Source organism: Marmota marmota, unplaced genomic scaffold, assembly GCF_001458135.2.
Source record: "Marmota marmota marmota unplaced genomic scaffold, marMar, whole genome shotgun sequence".
Classification (NCBI taxonomy): Eukaryota; Metazoa; Chordata; class Mammalia; order Rodentia; family Sciuridae; genus Marmota; species Marmota marmota.
The window spans coordinates 21,648,511-21,670,990 of NW_026000016.1; the positions used below are offsets into that span (position 1 = coordinate 21,648,511).

The window sequence follows — 22,480 nt, forward strand, 5'->3', positions numbered from 1 at the left end:
GATGTGATTCTGCAATCTGTGTATGGGGTGAAGGTGGGAGTTCATAACCCACTTGAATCAAAGTGTGGAATATGATATGTCAAGAAATTTGTAATGTTTTGAACAACCCACAATAAAAAATTAAAAAAAAAAAAAAGCTATAGCTGAACAACTCTCAATAAAGAATAGTTCAAAGGTGAAAAAAAAAAAAAGAATGTGAAGGTTTAGTAAAAATAAATTCAGAATGTTATTTTTCTAAATAATGGGATATTTTACATTCAATTTTCCAAAATTCATTTTCCTAATAAAGGCTATCACTGAATACTTCACTAATTAATGGGGTTTATATTAAGCCCATGGGCTTCTTTCTCTGTCATTCCCCAGTGCCATTACATACTTAGAGATAAAGCTGGTTGGGTCTTTGAATCCAATCTAAAGTTGTGGAATACAGAGAGCAGTCACATAGAGGAGCTCACATGACAAAGCTATTTAAAGAAGTCGATGTTCAATAATTTTTTGTTGGTGGAATTCCTTACTGAAAAAGAGAAAGAAGGAGCCCCCAAAAAGTGAATGGGAACTCAAATTAGGTACATGAGCTATCATGCTAAAATGAGAACCAGGCTGGGTTTTAATTAATGAAGAGTAAAAAGAAGAAACATTTTTTAGTGAAGAGATAAAAATGAATACATAAGACCTGGTTCACTTGTGGCCCTAAAGCCAACTTAATAGGAAAGAAACCAGTGCAGAGTATGATTTACATCAGATGACATTGACTATATCATTTTAAAATTAGTCCTAAACTTGAAAAAGAAAAGTCTTAAATTTATCACATTGTTTTGAAGAGATGTTAACTAAAGCTTTATTGTTTGGATTTTGATTACTGCAAAAATAAAGTTTCACTGTTATAATGTATTATAGCTGCTTAAATATTATAAGGTGACGTTTATGAAATGAAGACAAAGACTTTAAAAAAAAAATGCCTTGTTTACACCTATATCCCCAGAATCTAGGACAGTGTCTGGTACATAATAGTCTCAACAAATATTTATTGACTGAATAAATTTCTGAACATATTGACCCATCTGGTAATTATGGTATATAATTAGAAGATAATATGGGAAAACACATAAAATGTCATTTCTTAAAGATATAGAAGTCAAAATTGTGTGATTGCTTGTTTTCTTGTTTTATCCTTCCCAGTATTTATCATCATTTTTATGTTTTAAGGAGTATTTTAGAGGGCTGGGGATGTGCCTTTAGTAGTAAGTGTTTGCCTGGCATGCTCAAGGCCATGGATCCCCAGCACCCAGAGAAAAAAGAAGAATAAAAAAAATTATTTTGAAAATTATGTGTTTAAAGTTAATATCATAGCCACAAGATATGTATGAATTTTTTAATTCATCTGAGAAAAACTGGAGTTTGGATTCATCATTCTTTTAGTTGAATAATACCTGAAGTCAGATTGACTAACTTTTTTTCATAATTAAATACATTTGTTTTATGACTGCATTATTTTCTTATTAAAGATTACTTACACTTGTGCTATATGCTTGGTACGAGTATTTCAAACAGAAACCTCATTCGGTGATAAATTAGCTTAGAAAAATCACACATAAACAAGCACCTACATTCTCTCTAGACTATCAAAAGATTTAATGTGGGTTTTTTAATGATGTACCAGATAGAAAAAGAAAGAAATCCCATAACAAGTAACTCAAGAACAAATATTTGATAGAAGTAGATGTTATTTAATTGTTGAGTGGTAGTCTAGGAAAAAATAATGTAATTTGGCTTTTCAAATATGTAGCATTAATAATATTGATCAGCTTTGAAATATGATATTTGAGAATAGATTTAATAGATTGAGACAGGAAAGGTTATCCATAAAAATTAGTATTGATTGTTCTAGTTTTAAAAAAAGTTGCTGCTGTTTTCTAGGTATAGAGCACCAAGACTCACAGCATTCTTTCTTGGCATTTTTGAATACGCCTACCGATGCTCTGGATCAATTTGAAGTAAGTACTGAACTTTTCAGGTATCCTTTGTAGTCAATTTAAAATTCACTTTGTGATTTAAATTTTATTTGCTATAAAACTGTTTTATTGCATCTCACATAAAAGGATCTAGAATCCTATAAAACAGTAACATAGTAGGGAAGTAATATGTTCTGGATTCTTATGGAAAGTATAATCACACTTGTATTTAACTGAACATCCAAGAAAGGTGTAAATATGAAAGTCATTGTTAGTTTTAAAAGCATTTTGAACTTCCCTAAGAAGCAATAAAAGCAGAACAAATACCAGCTTTTAAAATAATTTTGACACTTTTTATTCCAAAGCACAGAGCCACAGTAAAAAAAAAAATAAGTGAAAAATTTGAAGCTCACAATAGTGTATTGGTGTTTCTTGTTGCAAATCAGTTCATTTTTTAAAAAGTATATAAAGAAATGCTTCATGTTAAAAGTATTACATCCACTGTTAGGCAGATTTCACAATAATGAATGGTGATTATATAATACTTGTCATTCCTTATCTTATTTAAATTTTTGGCTGAAAAAAATCAATGTCATGCTATAAAGTATATTTTTGTCTCAAAAAATTTAAGTTGGTAATGTTTTTATTCAGCAAACCAGAATCATGTGTCTATATGCAAGGAGCTGTTCTAAGTGCTGGAGATACAGTAGTGACCCAAAGTGACAAGTCCCCCTGACAAAGAGGTTACATTCTGGTGGGAAGAACTAGAAGCAGAGATTCTGTTACTTACTTTTAGTTGTTATTTTCATAAGTGCTTATATTTAATTTTATTATTAATGATTTGCCATGAGCTTCATTTTATTATACTTTGGGCATGGTGTATGAATTATATTTCATTCCTTTGGAAAAAGGAAAAAGAAACACTCTAAAAAAGTAATTAATGAATCATGAAAGTTTCTTGAAAACAATGACAGTGACTGCTTTTCTCATTTATTTATTTGAATTAATGTCATTTGCCTTTCAATTGTTTTACAAAATTTTTGATTTATTATTTGTTCCTATTAAATTGCTTCATCCATATTTTCTATTTTTTTATTGCTGTATTCGTTAAATAGGATTCCTTTTCTTCTTCCTCATCCTCACTGATTGATTTTTTGGATGACGTAAGTCTTTGATTTTCAAACCAATGCATCCTTCAGTAAAAGAGATCAGTGAATTTATATGAAGAGTTTGTTTAGTAATGCAGTCAGTTTTAGAAATACTACGTGTGTAAATATATCTGTGAGCCAAAATGTGCTTCCTTCTTATATATAATGGATAATCATTATTAAACATAAAGTAAAAAATATACTTCAAAAATGCTTTGACCTTTGGAAAATCTCTATTTCCATTCTTTACAATTCTAAAGACTAGAATTATTTAATTATTGTCACTGTATGTGTAAATAATTGCTTATTTTTATTTTTCATGATTTCTATTTTACTTTCCCTTTTGTTTTCAGCACTTTACTATTTATTTCTATGTTGGTTAAAATAAACCTATGATGGTATAATCAGAAAAAAATTGCCATTTTTTATAAGTTAAATTCTCCAATAGATATTATTATAACATAATAAGAAGGCATCAATCTATTTTTAGAGCTGACAGAATTTCTTTTCTAATGGGAGCATAATTTTACTTAGCATCTGTACTAAATGCTTTATAAATTGACTGCATTATCATTGCTCTCCTAAATTAATTTTATACATTTAATAATTTGGAAGTTCCTATTAACTGTGTATGATACATTCATTCTCTTTAAAGTACTGTATGTTTTATACATTTTCTCTATTCCACATTAAATGCACAGTAATTCTGTTGTATAGCATTTTGTTATCTTGTTGAACATTGGTTCTTCATAGAAATGAGGAAATACAATTAATTCAAATGAAAAATTATGCATAAAACCAGAAGATATTCTTTAAATGTATAATTTCTTATATTTTCTTACGTAGAATATTATTGTTAGAAAGTATTTAGCATGATTTTCCATTAAAGGAACTTGTTGATCTGGATTTTTTTCAAATTATTGAACAAAAAAATTGATTTTTGGTAAGTTTGAAATATTGATGCCAGAGCTTACATGTTTCCATTCTAAGTGGACACTTGTTCCTCAGAAAAAGAATTGTTCTGGCTAATTCTATAGTGTAATCAAAAAGGTTACTCTCTTGATATACAATGGTACAGCATGTTATAATCTGCCCTTAAAATACTCAGTAGGGTATTTCCATACAGATATTACTCAGAAAGAATGAAAAGGAAGTTTGAGTAAATTACTTAGGTCTCTCCATTAGAAACCCGTTTTCATTTTTCTAAGAAATTCTTGCCTCCATCCTCTTGCCACGCATTAAAAAAAAAAAAATCTCTGAATGCAAAACATAAGAGCAATATGTATTTTGGCAAATAAATGAGCTCTTTCCAAGAAGATCTTCAGAAATCCCTCTGCCAGGTACCTGGCTGGTTTCTGTTCTCAGACACACTTTACCACTGCCACCCTGACCCTCAGATGAAATGAATGAGTGCCCGAATCACAGCTGTTTCCCACTGTTACTTTCCCTTAGGGAGTATACTTCTTTATTCTTTACCCACTTTTAAATAATACAAGCTCAGTTTAAACATACAACTAAAGTTTATGCTAGCGCGAAGGAACTCCTAGGACAAAGTAGAAATGAGCTGTGTTCACAAAACCTGTGGAATCTTTGATCTATACTCCATCTCTTAAAAGAGATGATTTTAAAACTCCATCCTCTCATTGTTTTGATGAAGCACATAAATACATAAATACATTGTTTTGATGAAACACATAGCTCAAGTCCTGCCTATTCCACTTTCTAGGTATATAGTTTGGAGGATGTAAGCAGTCATTTCTTTGCTTAAGGTTGCTCATTTGACAGATAGGAATAATAATGGCAATTAATCTCATTAACTGGTTTAAAGAGTTAAAAATAAACTGTAATATCCGCAGTAATATTGGTATTATTTACTTATTCTTAATGGGCTGCTTCCCTTCTCTTCCTCTATTCCCTTCAGCTTCCTTGTCCATTGATTTAATTTCATTTAACTCTTCACTACTCAGCCTTTTATTCACCACCAATATGAATTATAATACTTTCCTTTGGAATTATTGAATCCCATTGCCACAGGAAAATGATTTTTATCTGTCAGAGGGAAAGCCTACAATAAGCTTCCATTTTAAAAAAATTCCTATTCTTAATGTATATTTTATACACAAATCTCTTGTTTCTTGTTCATAATTATGATCACCTTTCCCAGAGTTATCCATTTATTTCATTCTCAAAGTCATGGTAGAGAGATGTTTGAACAGTAGTATTCATTCTTTGACATATGCTAGGTTCATCATCCAAGCTGTTTAGTGTAAAACTCAAGTTCTATAGCTCCCTTTCTGTAGGCATTTGGATTTTTAGGGAACAAATGAAATCTTGATTTTTCTTTGTTACAAATCTGGTTATATTGCTGTGTATGTTGTGCTTATAATATGTGACTCTTCCCTATAGCAAGTAGATTTCAATGTTTAACTAATCTAAAATATTATGCCTCTGCTCATTATTTTCTGTTTTTTATCTTACTGCTATAGGAATGATTATGTTGAAGATCTAAAATCTGAATTGCATCTGGAGCTTATATAGAGAGAAGGGAATAAAGTTTATATTAAGTAAAATGGGAGAAATCAAGTTTCCTTGGGTATCCATACATCATTGACATTCCTTTCTTCCTCTAGAAGACTGGTTCCTCATGTTGCTCTCTGATTTTTCCGAATTTTACCACTGGTGCATCTTCTTCAAAGTTACCTTTCATTTTCTTCCTCCTTCTTTTACCTTCTTATGCAGGGCCTATTAAAACTATTATTCCTTTATTTACTACAGTGTACATAATCACTCTCTTACACTTAATTTTTCCTCAGCATTTTTTGCCTCTTAATTCAAATAAATGCTGGAATTTTGTCAAAATAAGAAAGTGTTCAGAGAAGGCTGTCTTCTTTTTAAATCATAATGTATAGTCACCTGCTTCTACATAAGAGTAGCCTTGATGGACAGGAAGTAGTGTATGTAATATGAATCACCTCATTACCTCTGGGAAAATGAGAGCAGTAACTAGGCAGAGAATGTAGGCATTTGGGCTTTCTTTACAAATAGTCACTTGTTTTGTTTTGTTTTGTTTTTTGGTACTGAGGATTGAATTCAGGGGTGCTCGACCACTAAGCCACATCCCCAGCCCTATTTCATGTTTTATTTAGAGACAGGGTCTCACTGAGTTGCTTAGTGACTCACCATTGCTGAGACTGGCTTTGAACTCGAAATCCTTCTGCCTTGGCCCCTGAGCCTCTGGGATTACAGGCATGCGCCACTGGACCCAGCCACAAATAGTCACTTTTAAAGGAGAAAAAAAAAAAAAAACTTAGAAAATATTTAGTCCAGTGATTTTTAGCCATTATTTATCACAACATTTTCCAATTAGTAAGAGTGGATAGATAGATCATTCTACCATTTGTAAAAGTGGCTTTTGTTAGGGTTCTCAACCTTTGAGGGGAAAAGAAAGTATTCTACCTAGCATTCATTAGGACAAATAAACAAGGGTTTGAGTTAATTTTGAAAGAAATTGAGAATATTTTAATGAGTGGTCTCTTGGGTAAGGTATTCCATTATTAAGAAAGCAACAGAACAGATACTCAGATGACTTCTGATGGAAATTGTTGTCTCTTCTACCCTCATCTTTGCTCTCAATCCCATATATCCAATCCTGGACTGCCTCTGATTAGTCCATACTAGGCCAGTCTCATCCTCTAGGTAACCAACAGGGGAAAGACAAGTGGAGCTCAGTAGCCTGGATTTTCTCATTTGTCTCCTGCATCCTCTCCTTTCTTCCCAGGAGTAACAAATCCAGAGAGCATCACACCAAGCTTACAGCAGTCCTACTCTATTCAGTTCATTTGAGTTCTATTAAATAACAATTCTGTACTCTGTTCATTTGGACCTAGTTCACAAAAATGGAAATTGCCCACTTTCCTGGCAAATACAGATGTGCTCAACTTGCTTTTTGGAAATTTTCTTACTCTGATATACAGAGGAAGAAGTTAATCAAGGAATTAAAGCTCTAGAATATAAAAGTCAGGCATGGAAGAGATAGTGTTTCTAGAATCCATCTGTTTTTGTGCACCTCATACTGCTTTTCTTTCTCATTCTCTGGCATATAAGAGAAACAAGCCATCTGAGCTGGAAGGATTTGTGTTTTGTGTTTTGTTTTGTAGTATTGGAGACTGAACAGTCTCATGCATGGTAGGCAAGTGCTTTACCACTGAACTTCATCCCCTGTCCCGTAAGCTTGTTGTTTTTTTTTTATTCACATTTGAATTAGATGGGGTATAATTTCTCATTTTTCTGAGTGTACAGGTTGCAGAATCACATTGTTCATACAGTCATGTAAATACATACAGCAATAATAATGTCTATTTTATTCTGCTGTCCTTCCTATCCCCACTTCCTCTCCCCCCCATCATTTCTCTCTACCCAATCTAATGTGACACATTTCTTTTTTTTTCTCCCCTCACATTGTAATACATGTATTCTGTATAACGATGAGGGTCTCCTTCCTTCTTCCATGCAATTCCCCTTCTCCCTCCTTTTCCCTCCCACCTCTCTTCCCTATTTAGTGGTAATCTCATGCTCTTCCTCCCTACCCCATTTTGAGTCACGCCCCCCTTTATATCAGAGAAGACATTCGGCCTTTGTTTTTTAGGGATTGGCTAACTTCACTTAGCATAATCTGCTCTAATGCCATCCATTTCTCTGCAAATGCCATGGTCTTGTTATTGTTTAGTGCTGAGTAATATTCCATTGTGTATAAATGCCACATTTTTTTAATCCATTCATCCATTGAAGGACATCTAGGTTGGTTCCACAGTCTAGCTATTGTGAAATGTGCTGCTATAAACATTGATGTGGCTGTGTCCCTATAGTATGCTGTTTTTAGGTCTTTTGGGTGTAGTCCAAGAAGGGGAATAATTGGGTCAAATGGTGGTTCCATTCCAAGCTTTCCAAGAAATCTCCATACTGCTTTCCAAATTGGCTACACCAATTTGCAGTCCCACCAGCAATGTATGAGTGTACCTTTTTCCCCGCATCCTCGCCAGCACTTGTTGTTGTTTGACTTCATAATGGCTGCCATGTAAGCTTGGTTTTAACATACAAAATCTTACTCAAGTAGGGGCTACCGCACGTCCCTATAATCCCAGTTACTTGAGAGATTGAGGCAGGAGGAATGCAGGCTAGAGGCCAGCTGGGGCAACATAGTGAGACCCCATCTCAAGGGGGAAAAAATTACTAAAAATGTCCCAAAAGATTTAATTTCAGTCAGGGTATCTCTTGCCCTTCATTCACGCATCTTTTGATTTTTCTCTTATTCTCTCCCTCGGCTTCTTTTTACATTTTCTCATAACTGGTCACGGGGGTTTGAGACTTGGCAGCATAATTTTAGTTACATCTGGGACAGATTGATCGTACATGTGAATTAGAAGAACACTTTTTAAAAATTTTTTTTAAATTTTTGATTTGTATATATGACAACAGAATGCATTACAATTCATATTACACATATAGAGCACAGTTTTTCATATCTCTGGTTGTACACAAAGTAGAGTCCCATCCCTCATGTCTTTTTATATGTACTTAGAGTATTGATGGCCATCGCATTCCATCATCTTTCTTACCCCTATGTTCCCTTCCTTCCCCTCCCTCCCTTTTTCCCCTTTGCCTTATCTAGAGTTCATTTAATCCTCCCATCAATTCCCCCTCCCAAAGCATATTTTGGATCAGCATCTTTAACTCAGAGAAATCATTTGGCATTTGGTTTTTTGGTATTGGCTAATTTCACTTAGCATTATATTCTCCAGCTTCTTCCATTTACCTGCAAATGCCATCATTTTATTCTCTTTTAATGCTGAAAAATATTTCATTGTGTATATATACCACAGTTTCTTTATCCATTCATCTATTGAAGGGCATCTAGGTTGTTAGCTATTGTGAATTGTGTTACAATAAACATTGATTGGCTGTGTCCTTATAGTATGCTGTTTTTAAGTCCTTTGATATAGATTGAGGAGTGGGATAGCTGGGTCAAATGGTGGTTCCATTCCCAGTTTTCCAAGGATTCTCCATTCTGCTTTCCATATTGGCTGCACCAGTTTGCAGTCCCACCAGCAATGTATATTGAGTGTGCCTTTTTCCCCGCATCCTCACCAACATTTATTGTTGTTTGTATTCTTTTTTTTTTTTTTAATATTTATTTATTTATTTTTCGATGGACACAACATCTTTGTTTTGTATGTGGTGCTGAGGATCAAACCTGGGCCTCACGCATGCCAGGCAAGCGCGCTACCACTTGAGCCACATCCCCAGCCCCTGTTTGTATTCTTAATAGCTGCCATTCTGACTGGAGTGAGATGAAATCTTAAGAGTAGTTTTGATTTGCATTTCTCTGATTGCTAAAGGTGTTGAACATTTTTTCATATATTTGTTGATTGATTGTATATCCTCTTCTGAGAAGTGTCTGTTCAGTTCCTTGGCCCATTTATTGATTAGGTTATTTGTTTTTTTTATGTTAAGATTTTTTTAAATTTTATTAGTTATTTATGGACCTTTATTTATTGATTTGTTTATATGTGGTGCTGAGAATTGAACCCAGTGCCTCACACATGCTAGGCAAGTGCTCTACCACTGAGCCACAACCCCAACCCCTGGTGTTAAGATTTTTGAGTTCTTTATATATTCTAGAGATCAGTGCTCTATGATTGTATACCTAGAAAACCCAAAAAAATTCCACCAGAAAAGTTCTAGAACTAGCAAATGAATTCAGCAAAGTAGCAGGATACAAATCAACACCCATAAACCAAAGGCATTTGTTTATATCAGTGACATAACATCTGAAAGGGAAACAAGGAAAACTACCTCATTTACAATAGCATCAAAAAAATAAAATAAAATATTTGGGGGCTGGGGATGTGGCTCAAGCGGTAGCACGCTCGCCTGGCATGCGTGCGGCCCAGGTTCGATCCTCAGCACCACATACAAACAAAGATGTTGTGTCCGCCGAAAACTAAAAAAAAATAAATAAATATTAAAAATAAATAAATAAATAAAATATTTGGGAATCAGCTTAACAAAAGAGGTGAAAAACCTCTACAATACAAACTACAGAACACTAAAGAAAGAAATTAAAGAAGACCTTAGAAGATGGAAAGATCTGCCTTGTTCTTGGATAAGCAGAATTAATATTGTCAAAATGACCATAGTACCAAAAGCACTATTCAGATTTAATACAATTCCTATCAAAATCCCAGTGACATTCCTCATAGAAATAGAAAAGCAGTCATGAAATTTACCTGGAAAAATAAGAGACCCAGAATAACTAAAGCAATCCTAAGCAAGAAGAATGAAGCAGGGGGCTGGGATTGTGGCTCAGTGGTAGAGTGCTCTCCTAGCATGCATGAGGCATTGGGTTTGATCCTCAGCACCACATAAATGTAAAATAAAGATATTGTGTCCACCTAAAACTAAAAAATAAATATTTTTTGAAAAAGTGAAGCAGGTGGCATTACTATACCAGACCTTAAACTATACTACAGAGCAGTAGTAACAAAAACAGCATGCTGTTGGCACCAAAATAGACTTGTAGACCAATGGTTCAGAATAGAGGACACAGAGACTAACCCACATAATTACAGTTATCTCATATTTGACAGAGGCACTAAAAACGTACATTGAAGAAAATATAGCCTCTTCAACAAATGGTGTTGGGAAAATTGGAAATCCATATGCAACAAAATGAAATTAAGCCCCTATCTCTCACCATGCACAAAATTCAAGCCAAAGGACCAAAGACCTAGGAATTAAACCAGAGATAAAATCATGTGAGATTAGGCCCCAACTTCCTCAAGACTCCTATAGCATAAGAATTAATATCAAGAATCAATAAATGGGATGGATTCAAACTAAAAAGCTTCTTCTCAGCAAAAGAAACAATCAGTGAGGTGAATAGAGAGCCTACTAATTGGGAACAAATTCTTACCACATGCACATCAGACAGAAGAACACATTTTTAAAACATTTATTGTAAAGTTTTCTTTAAACCTATGACAGAAAATAGGGCTGGCTACTCCTAAGAGATTAAAGCATTCCTAAAATTTTCTCCTTCACTTCTTATTTTAACTTTGATCCACATATTCAGTATAATTCAACTGAGAGTTCTCATATTTCAGAAGATTATCATTTGTGGTCCTCCCCAAGTTTAGGCAATACTGGTTGGGCATCTCTTGTCCGCCATATGCAGGACCAGAAGTATTTCAGATTTTAGAGTTTTTTGGGTTTGAAATGTTCACATAGACCTTTCCAACTGAACATTATTAATCTAAAAATCCCAAATCCTCCAATATTAAAAAAAGTTTCAGATTTCAGATTTTCTGATTAGGGATGCTTAATCTATGTGTTGTATTTAATTGTACATATTTTATATTTTTGTTATATATCATGTAATATATTTAGCCAATCTAAAGGGGACAAATACCATGACTACATAGTCTACCTCTTATTTCTTTGGTATTTATTAAATAAAACCTCAGGGATTCATTCATTAACTGAACCTTTAAAACTATCAACTAAATTTCGTGTTCCTAAGATTGATTTTTTGTTTTGGTTTTTGCTTGTACATTTACCTGTATATTCAGCCTTAAAGTTCTTGTGGGTTTTTCACAGACAAAGATATATGCAATTGCATAATTAAGTCAAGATGCTGATTTGCAGCATTTGCCATGAACCAAATTTTAGCAGTAGTGTTTAGATAAAACCATGGTCTTGGAGGGTATATGTGGGGTTCTGGGTGTTTTCTTATAATTGTATTTTAGGGAAAACCCTTCTTGTGTGGTAAGAAATTATTACTGTTGTGATTAGTATCATTATTAGCTTTACACAATGCCAGTTTAGAAAATATATTGTCGTTCTTACTCAAAAGATAATTTTGAGAGACATTTTTACTTGTTTTTAGTATAATATTTACTTTGAGATATTCATACTCTTTTCATGATTTTATTCTAAGACACTGGGACATAGGGCCAAAAGATAAAGGTTTCTTTATTAAAATTTTGACACTTTTTACATGTGTAGTAGAATTCCCTGCACAATAATACATACAAAGATTGATCAGATGTAGAAGTAAACCTCCAAATGCGTATTTTATTATTAGAAAAAAAAATTATATAGTGATAAACTGTTTTAGTCAGATTTTGTTGTTCCTGTGACCAAATACCCAATAAGAACAGTTTTAAGAGGGAAAAGTTTATTTTGGATCTCATGATTTCAGAAGTCTCAGTGCACAGATGGTCAATACATCCCTAGGAACTCAAGGGGAGTCAGAACATCATGGTGAAGGAAATCAACTGGGAACATGGCACCAGGAAGCAGAGGGGGTGGGGCACATAGGGAAGGAGAGAGAAAGAGAAAGACACCGACAAACACTCCACTCATCAGGGTTAAAACATACATCCCAAAGGCCTACCACCCCCCCCAGTGACCCACCTTCTCCAGCCACATACCCTACCTGCCTTCAGTTAACACTCAGTTAATTCCTATCAGGGAATTAATTCACTGATTGGTTAAGGTTCTCATAATCCAGTCATTTCACCAAACTTTCTTGCATTGTCTCACACATGAGCTTTTGGAGGACACCTACTATCTAAACCATATTATGGACTATACAATGTAGAAAGCAGTAAATGTCATGAGAAATACCTTGATTAAGCCTTACAATGTTCAGAAGAATTCATTATTTCATGAAAATTTTTAAATTTATAGGATTTATGCCAAACAGAATAATTATGTTTCCTGTCCTTAAGAATCTTCTGACCGTCTGATGGAAAAGACAAATAAGTAGGTAATTACAATATGAGGTAGGAAGTAAAAGGATGAAGCAGGTATAGATGAGAAATGAGTTTGAAGATATAAAAAACGGCCAGAATCAGTATGACTATTCTGAATCATGGAGTTTAGGTTCAATTAGTCTTATCTGTAATAATAATTAAAATATTTAAAAGAGTTTTGGAAAGGTGGCAGCTTCATTTTGGACAAGTTAAGTTATAGCAGCCTAGCTTGGGGCAGTGGTATGTGCCTATAGACTCAGCTTTGGCTTTGGAAGAGCACTTGAGCCCAGGAGTTTGAGACCAGCCTGTGCAACATACGGAGACCTATTTAAAATTTTTTTTTAATAATTAAAGAATTTTTAAAAGATGCACAAAAGGAGAGGGAGAGAAATGACTAGAGAAAATATCCTGTAAAAAAACTGAGGGAGTGGAAGTACTCTCAGCAAGCATCCCGTGTAGCAGAGGTGGCTGGTTAGATCAGACAAATTGGGTACCAGTGCCCTGATATTGGAGTGGTCAAAGCAGAAGCCAGATTGTCTAGGGTTAAGAAGTGATGTGAGAGTTTAGAAGTGCAGAACATGATTTTCTACCACTTGGGGGAAAGTTTGAATCTCACTGAGAAGGTTTGAATTCTAGATTTACCACTTAACCAGTGTTAAGACCTTAGGCATGTTAATCTGTTATCTTCATCTTTAAAATGAGGATCATAATGCCTGCCTTATTAAGTTTTCTGTGAGAATTAAAGGAGTCTATATAGGGAGAACATTTCAGAAAGTACTATTCATACTCTGCACATGAGCTTGGATTGTGGCTCAGTGGTATAGTGAGGCACATGTGAGGCACTGGGTTTGATCCTCAGCAATACATTAAAAAAATAAATAAATAAAATAAAGGTATTGTGTCCACCTATAATTTTTAAAAATTTAGAAAATATATGGTTTGCACATGATTAAAAAAAGGAAAAAAAAACTTTCATACAGGTCTTCTAATCCTGGTTTGCTATTAACTCTTTGGAATATAATATCCATCCCAGTCTCTTACGAGAAAAAATAGCTGCTATTTTAACCCAGCTGCCAGAGTTTCTGTTACAAAACTGGTAATATTGAGTAATGTTTCTTGTGCTTGAACTTTTACTTTTCTCATAAATCCGTAACTCCTGTAGACCGTATCTATAAATTTCTTCCTTTAGGTCCTTATAGAAATACTTAACATTCATCCTCTAGATTCCCATACAAACCTTGCATTTATCTCTATTATATCATCTGTTACATTGTTACTGGGATGATGTCTTTTGTACCAATGTGTGAATTAGTGTAAGATATTTATTTTCAATTGTTTATAAAAGTTTGCATAGTACTGTAGTTTTTACCCCATGTTAGCATCGCTTCATGCTTAAAAAGACTATGAAAGTTACTTAAGGAAGTCTCCTGAAATATTTATACAAATGCCTGGGTAGGATATTTAGATTATATAAGATCCTGGCTTCAAATCACTCAGCACAGTGAATTTCACATTCTTTTTTTTTCTCCTTGTTTAGCCCACATAGTTACTTGAGAAGCTTATGAAATACTTAGACTCCTCAACCCATGTTCTCTGATTTTGAAAATTCTGCATCATCACCTTCATTTTCATTAACATCTAAGCTCATTCTTAAATGCTGTAGAATTATATATAATACATTTGAATGACTCCTATTGTGAAAATTTTATCCTCAATCTTATGCCATTACCATTCTTCTCAGATGGTCTGGTTTAAAAAAAAATTCTCCAAATTTTCCTATGAACATTAAATTGTTTTGTACTTATATTTTATTTATTTATCTATCTATTTATTTATTATTGATTTATTTTTAGTTATACATGGTAGTAGAATCTATTTTGATTTATTTACTTCCCTTAATTAAATGGATATAATTTTGACTGTAAAACCACAGATAAAGAAAAATAATCTTGAAATCACATGTAACTAACAATGTACCATCAAGAAATATGAATTAAAAACATATAATGAGGGGCTGGGATTGTGGCTCAGCAGTAGAGCACTCGCCTAGCATGGGCGGGACCTGGGTTTGATCCTCAGCACCACATAAAAAAATAAATAAAGGCATTGTGTTGTGTCCATCTACACCTAAAAAATCAATATTAAAAAAAAACATGTAATGAGTAGGATCTGTGTACTATTCTTTATTTTTAAAATCCATTTTATTCACAATGTAACATGTCATTGTGGTAAATTATCTAAAATCATCCTGTATCATCACATGATTTACAAATTATAGCAGAGGGCTGGGGATATACAGCTTAGTTGTTGGAGTGCTGGCCTTGCATGCACAAGGCCCTGAGTTCAATCCCCAGCACCACACATACAAAAAAAAGTTCACCTAAGAATCATTGCATAGTTCTATTAGTCATGAATAATTTAAAGAGATTTGTAATTTCCAATCACTGATTATTTAGATTTTTAATGTTTTGCTTCTATAAACATAATAAAAATTCTTATAAACCTAAAAAAAGTATGCATAGTACCTGATACTTAGTAAACATTCAGTAAATGTTAAGTTGCATTGAAAATAGGAAAATGCATAATTAGATATGACACATATTTGTGCAGCTCTACCGTGTGTTCATCACAAAGTTTCAAAAGTTGAAAAATATTTTGAGATAATTATTACTTTTTGCTGATTACTTAACTCTTTAATGTCAGAAAGGTGAAGGCTACTCTTTGACTTAGCTTACTCTAGTCAGGATGGACAGTATTGTTAAAGTGACAGGTTTGTTTTAATCCATTATCAATATTAACATTCCCAATTTGGCTATTATCATTTTCAGAATCATCTTTGAAAAAGAGTAAGAACTTGGTAGGTAAATGTGTAAGGCAAGACTAGTTAATTAAATATTTTATTAAGTGGTTGCCAGGAAAAAAAAAATCAGAATTATTTCGGTCCTTTTTTATTGTCATCTGTTTCAATTTACTGCTACCAGTCTTTTGGAAAATAAATTGTCCATCACTTCAGATGGAGTGTTATTTTGTGGTTCACTGTTTTGTGCATGGGCCAGTGAAAATTTTATACCTGGTCTGGGCAACTGGTTCTTTACTGTCTCACTCTCTAGTTTTTCCTGAAAACACATAAACTTTCAATCTATCAAAAAAAAGTGGCTTTGTATGTGTGTTTACATACTGGTGTGTTAATATAGTAGGCATTGGGAGTCTTCTCTGTGTAAATATTTGTAACATGCAGTGTTCTCCTTTCTCTGTTGAAGCACTCTCCATCCTGTACTCCAGCTAGCAAAGGCAGACGTGTAAGAGACTATTGCACTTTGTGTACCCATCCTGATGCCTTCTACCTCTGTCTCTTAGCCTTTTGCCTGTGATTGCAGAAGCCGTGAACATTTGTGTGATGTATTAGTACATTGATTTTGCATGCTTTTGCTGCTGCTCCTGCTTCTGCTATTGCTACTCTGCTTTCCTATATTTTCGCGGCTTTTTGTTTGTTTGTTTTTCCTGTTTTGGCTTTGGCCGCAAAGCTTTAAGAATGTTCATATAAATTTCTGTAACCAAAACACTAAAATAATCAGATATCATTTTTGTTTTGATGGGGGGAGGGCAAAAAAGTGATCCTAAAGAATACTTTCTAAATTAAATACAAAAAAATGAGTTTCTAAATAAGAATCTGATATAATCAGTGATGTAGAGATTTAGATTTCTATTACATAGGAAAAAACAATTAATTTGTATTATACAAAATTTATAAAAAGGATTTTGAACAAACTATAGATCTTATTGGCTATGGTTTTATGTAAATCACTTTTAAAGAAATCCTGAAGTTTTTTTTTTTAGTGTAGTTCAAAGGAATCCTCTTAAATATACATACAGATCTGAGGGAATAATGTTACTAATAAATTTTTTATATTCTAACATAATTCCAAGATTTTAAAACTATCTGAGCATACTTCCTATACGTATTATTAATAAACAATAAACATCATTTATGTTAATGCTAGCTCCCATGTTTCTCAAATACTTTCTATATGTATTATTAATAAGTGATAAATATCTTCCTATGTTAATGCTAGCTCCATGTTTCTCAACCTGAAGTGGTTCCTCTACTACCCCATCCTGCAATATTCTGATGTGCCCATACTGGGGGATCTATATGTAGAAAGGTCTCAAAAGTTTTCTAAACCAGTCTCTATCCCAGCACCAGTCTCACACACATACATACTTCTCAACCTGAAGCAATAGGCTAGTTGATACATTTTTTCAGATTTTCATATACTGTGTAAAATAGTAACATTTGAAAGGAAAGTCAGAAGTGATTTTTACCTGTCAGGTTCATGATTATTGGGATTGATCAACAGTTTAGTAGATAGAGTATTTGGATTTGGGAAGTTCTAGATCAGTTAATTCTCTGATTTATGGAGGAGATGGGAAGTAGTAGGGTGGCTCATTGCTTCCTGTGTCCATTCTGATGTGATAGAAGGTTGGTTGTCAAATAAAGCATGAATAGCTCTAGTATCACAGTACTATTAGAGTATTGTTTAATAATAAGCAGTTTAAAAATCATTCTGTGTTAGTAGAAAACTTTGAGTTCCACTGACATTAATTATTGGTCTGAGAAAAGATTGCTGGTTCAACAGATTTCTTTATTAATTTTGGGGATTTGTAGAGAGTTAAAACAATTAGATATTTGGATTTATCAAATTAATCTGGGCACATGTTAACTTACTTAATATAGCCTCTAGAAGGAAAGACTAAAATGTTGTGTGCCTAATTGTATTAGGTTTAAATCATCAACCTGTGAATTGATTAAGTTTATAATTGCTTCTTTTTCCATAAGATTATAATATAGAAAAGTTGTTTTTCTAATTAATATGGCTTAGTTAATCTCACTTTGCCATGCAGACTTTAGAGGCCTTGACCATCTAAAACATTTCTCTAAATCATGAAATATGGAAAATTTTTTGAGGGAAATACCTATTAGAAGGTCTCTTTGTCTTTTATCTTTATTGTCTTTGTCTTTATTACATAGAATATGAATAAGCCATAGTGAACCAAAATTTACAGACATAAAATAACACACAGCTTTTTTAAAACTGAAGATAGGCTTGATTATCTGCTTTCTCAGTAATTTTTCCCGGCTTAACTATCTGACCAATAAAAATGCAACCAGTGAATATTGTAGTGTCTCTGAAGGAGATGATTGAAGAAGTATGAATTATTCAGTAATTAAATAGAAACTTCTCAATGGTTATTTTATCAGCTTTTTTGCTACTGTGACCAAAAGACCTGAAAGAACAATTTTGTTGTTGTTGCCCTATTTGTATTTTATTTAAAGACAGGGTCTCACTGAGTTGCTTAGCTCCTTGCCATTGCTGAGGTTGGCTTTGAACTCGTGATCCTCCTCGTCTTAACCTCTGGAGCCACTGGAATTACAGGCATGTACCACTAAGCCCAGCCTGAAAAAAACAATTTTAAAAGAAGAAAAGCTATTTGGTGCTCACAGTTTCAGAGGTCTCAGTCCATAGATGACCAACTCCATTCTTTAGGGCCTGAAGTATGGCAGGACATCTTGGCTGAAGAGTGTGGTGGAGGAAAGTGGCTAAGGACACGGCCTTCAGGAAGCAGAGAAAGAATCCTCCTTACTAGGGACAAATTATGTACCCCAAAAGCACACCCCCAATGACCCATCTCCTCTGGCTATACCCTGAGTTAGACTATTGGAGGATTAATGCACTAATTAGGTTAAAGCTCTCATAAACCAATCATTTCATCTCTGAACTTTCTTGCATTATCTCACATATGAACTTTTGACAACATCTCACATCAAAACCGTAGCAGTGGTCCCTGGGACATACGGTATTATTCTAGTAGGACAAAATAGCTATTCCTAACAGTGAATTTCACATTATAGATCATGTTTTTAGATAAGTAAATGTGCAATGCTTTTATAAACTTTAAAATTCGCTGTAAAATGTGATAGAAATGATGACATTATTAAATAATAATTGCCGTATTCAAATTTTATGTGTTTAAGCCTCATTTTTAGTTTAAGTATTTTATAAATGATGTTATTTAATTAAGCATAGTATAATAAAAAATGTTATGAGTGGTTTACTCTGAATACAGATGGTTAATGAGAGTTTCATAGGGTTTCCATTAATAGTGAAAAATACTGATGTCTCATTTTAGAAAATAATATGCTCCACACCCTAAAGGAACAATCTGAAATGAAATGACAAACAAAACTTTGTTATACTTTCTTAGACATTTCTCCAGAATGGGTTCTCAAATCAATATACTGAAAAGAAAATTTTCCTTAAAGAGATACAAGTTACATTGTTTAGTAAGATTGCATAATCTTCAGTAATTTGTTGTTATGATTTGCTTTATATGGTAAAATATTTACTGTTTTCTGAGTGATACTGTATTTCTGTTACACTGTGGTTTTTATTGTCATAAGCTCAATTAACAGAAATAGTTATTTCACTGAAGATTTGAGATTTATAAATGTTCTGAATGTAAAACATTAGGCTAGCGGCTGGAGATACAGTTCAATTAGTAGAATTTTAGCATTGCATCCACAAGGCCCTTACAATCCCCAGCACCACACACACACACACACACACACACACACACACACAAGACTACTTGCTCCTTTGTCTTCTAAAATATTTCTAGCTAAAGGATAAATAAAATTTTAAAAATTGAATATTTTTCTGTTAACTTAGAATTTTATATTTACTAATACAAATGGCATGTTAAATGCAAGCTGTTGTTTACTAAGTTGATCATTTATAGTTCATATTATACTTTGGTATCTTTTACTTAAAATAAGGTCTCTTATTAGAATATTGCTACTTAAACAAATCTGTAATTATTAGGGGATAGAAAAGGCCCACTGATGCATACTCGAGATGAAATTTTTAGTTATTTTTATTATTTCTAGAAAAAAAGTAGTACATAATTTAAGAAATTCTTGAGATGTAAGTGATCTAAAAATCAGACATTTGCCTGACCCTGAAAGATTAAAAAAACCAACTTTCAATTTTACTGTACAGTATACTCTAAAACTACATTGTAAGGAAAGTCCTAATGGATTCAGGGAACATTATAGACTTTTAGTATGACAGTGCTGTGCATTGTGGACAATATTAATATTCAGCTTTTCTGCCTTTTTAAATTAATAACAGAGTTAAGTAAAAATAAAACTGGAGTATAGTAGATATCTGTAATGCTTATTCATCAAAGTAACTTATTAAAATGTATACTTAAGAAAAAAATTTGTTAACCAAAGAATAGGAAAAATTTATTTGTTCTACAGAAGAGTGTTTCTTAATTATTTTTTCTGAGTGGATTGCAACTTAGAAATATAGAGTGAATTGCTTATGCCATTTAGTTAAAATTTGTTTCCAGGGTCTTTGGAAAAAATCAAAGTATACTGTCCAATGAATATTAGCTATTTGTTGCTTTTTTGCTGTTTTTCCTTTTTATCATTTCTTTTTATAACTATAAATTCAGTTTCCAAATTAACATTTATCTCTTGCTTTGGTTGTATATTATATTTATTAAGTTTTGGTATATTAATAATTGCTTATACTTAGTACTATAATATTTTTCTTGATGCAAAGAGTTTAACTTCCATAGTTTAATAATGATGATTATGTTAGTTTTTAAAGTTTTAATGTTATCAATTGGTTGCTTTGCTGCTGTACTACATCTGAATCATTCCCAACTAATTATTAAAACTGATTTTAGGCTAGGTTGAATTCTAACATGTGATCATTGAATATCCTGAAAGTTTAATTGAATTGTCTTTTAATGTTTAGAATAAGCCATTGATTGCTATGCATGGTAAGCATTTGATTTTATTAATTAAAATAATAACATGTTGAAAACCATAGTCCTGTTTAAAACTTTGATGTGAAAATATTTGATATTGTATTTTTTCTTATTGGTATTATTAAAGCACATATGAGATTGTTTATACTGGCAGTAATTCAGAAATGAAATGAAATATTGCAATTCTAATGTCATTAGATACCCACTTCAACTATAGTCTTTAGAAAACCTAGAATATTTTTTAAAGTTTGATGGTCAAAATTTTTGTCTTTTTGCCATGATTTTACTCAGCTTTAGTAAACTTTGTTCCTTATATTTATGAGAAACACACATTTGAAAGTAAAGTGGTTATTTTTAAACTTTAACTCTATATTCATTTTCAAAAGTCCAGAGTTCAGCTTCTTGATATGTTCTGTTAATGCCATCTCAAAATATTATTCCAATATATTTACTTATTTTTTAAAATTTTAAAAGAAAAATAACTTGATTTTTATTTAATCTGAAATTAATTTTTGCCTTAACAGCATGCAACTCTATAAAGCAAGTATCATAATTTCCATAATTTTATTTTATTACAATTGATATTGGTTATATTTTTAATTTAAATATTTCTGTTTCTGGATATAACCAGGTTTTACCTCAGTCAGCTAAGAAAATCATTTTTTTTGCTTGGATTGTGGCTCAGTGGTAGAGCGCTCACCTAGCATGTATGAGGCACTGGGTTCCACCCTCAGCACCACATGAAAATAAATAAATAAATAAATAAATAAATAAATAAATAAAGATGTTGCATTCATCTACAACTAAAAAATTTTTTAAAAAAAGAAAGTCATTTTTAAAATCTATTCTCCTTTATATTGCTTTATTTCATTTTTTATTAAGATGAATAAAAAGACTTTAACAAATGAGAGTAATTCTTCAGATGAACCAAAAGTTGTGTTTTAAAAGCCTCAGAAGTTTTAAGAGTAATGTGAGAGACTTAGTCGATAGTGGATTTTTTTCCCCTTTCTCTTGTATCTAGACTTAATCGATAGTGGATTTTTTTCCCCTTTCTCTAGTATCTATCCCACTGTCATAATGTCACATTTTCATAGGGTCATAAAACATGCCGATAAATGTTTTAACAACTGTGGGGCAATGGTAACCCTGCTTTTGAGGGTTGCTAATTTTGTAATGTAAACCCCTTATTAGACTGCATACTGACAAAATGGCTTGAGGCAGCATATTTTGATTTCAGAGCAGGACAATATAAAACATTGTGCTCCACTTGTATGGGCATGTGTTTATATGGCTCAAAGAACAGGCCTGCTGTAAAATTTTAATTATTCCTAGTGGAAACAGCAAGTTCTTTTTCATGTTTAGAGTTTTTAAGTCATTGGACCCAGAGGTACAAACCCATTGTTACTGTGACAGACTGTGTCAGTCCGTCCTATCACAGCATTGCCTTTGGCCCAGGATTTAGAAACTCTAATAAAGTTTTCTTTAAATGTTCCCTTTTTTACACATAAAAAACCTTTTACTTGAACACTTCTTTGAAATGTTATGAGATAATTATTTGAGTTACTTTTAAGTTCTTGGAAGTATAAAATGTGTCAGTACTCCTTTGCTTATTCCCTTGTAACTGAACTTCCCCTCTCCCTGTGCACACTTATTCATCTTACAATTTTTATCATCTTATATAAACAAAAAGAAGGAGATTTTTAGAAAGTGAAAGACATTTCTGCCT

The 22,480-nt window shown here is 32.8% G+C and overlaps 1 protein-coding gene across 14 annotated transcripts in view; it reads left to right on the forward strand.

Annotated features, from left to right (window-relative positions):
• Cdc42bpa (CDC42 binding protein kinase alpha) overlaps nucleotides 1-22,480 on the forward strand; it is a 309,215-nt gene that overhangs the window by 233,721 nt on the left and 53,014 nt on the right. For 5 of the 14 annotated variants that reach the window (XM_048809282.1, XM_048809272.1, XM_048809276.1 and 2 more), the window contains 3 exons: nucleotides 1,918-1,994; nucleotides 3,068-3,115; nucleotides 16,176-16,214. In XM_048809282.1, coding sequence (XP_048665239.1) covers nucleotides 1,918-1,994; nucleotides 3,068-3,115; nucleotides 16,176-16,214 — 164 coding nt within the window. The remainder of the gene's footprint in view (nucleotides 1-1,917; nucleotides 1,995-3,067; nucleotides 3,116-16,175; nucleotides 16,215-22,480) is intronic. The other 9 variants (XM_048809283.1, XM_048809275.1, XM_015483569.2 and 6 more) reach the window with 3 other exon arrangements.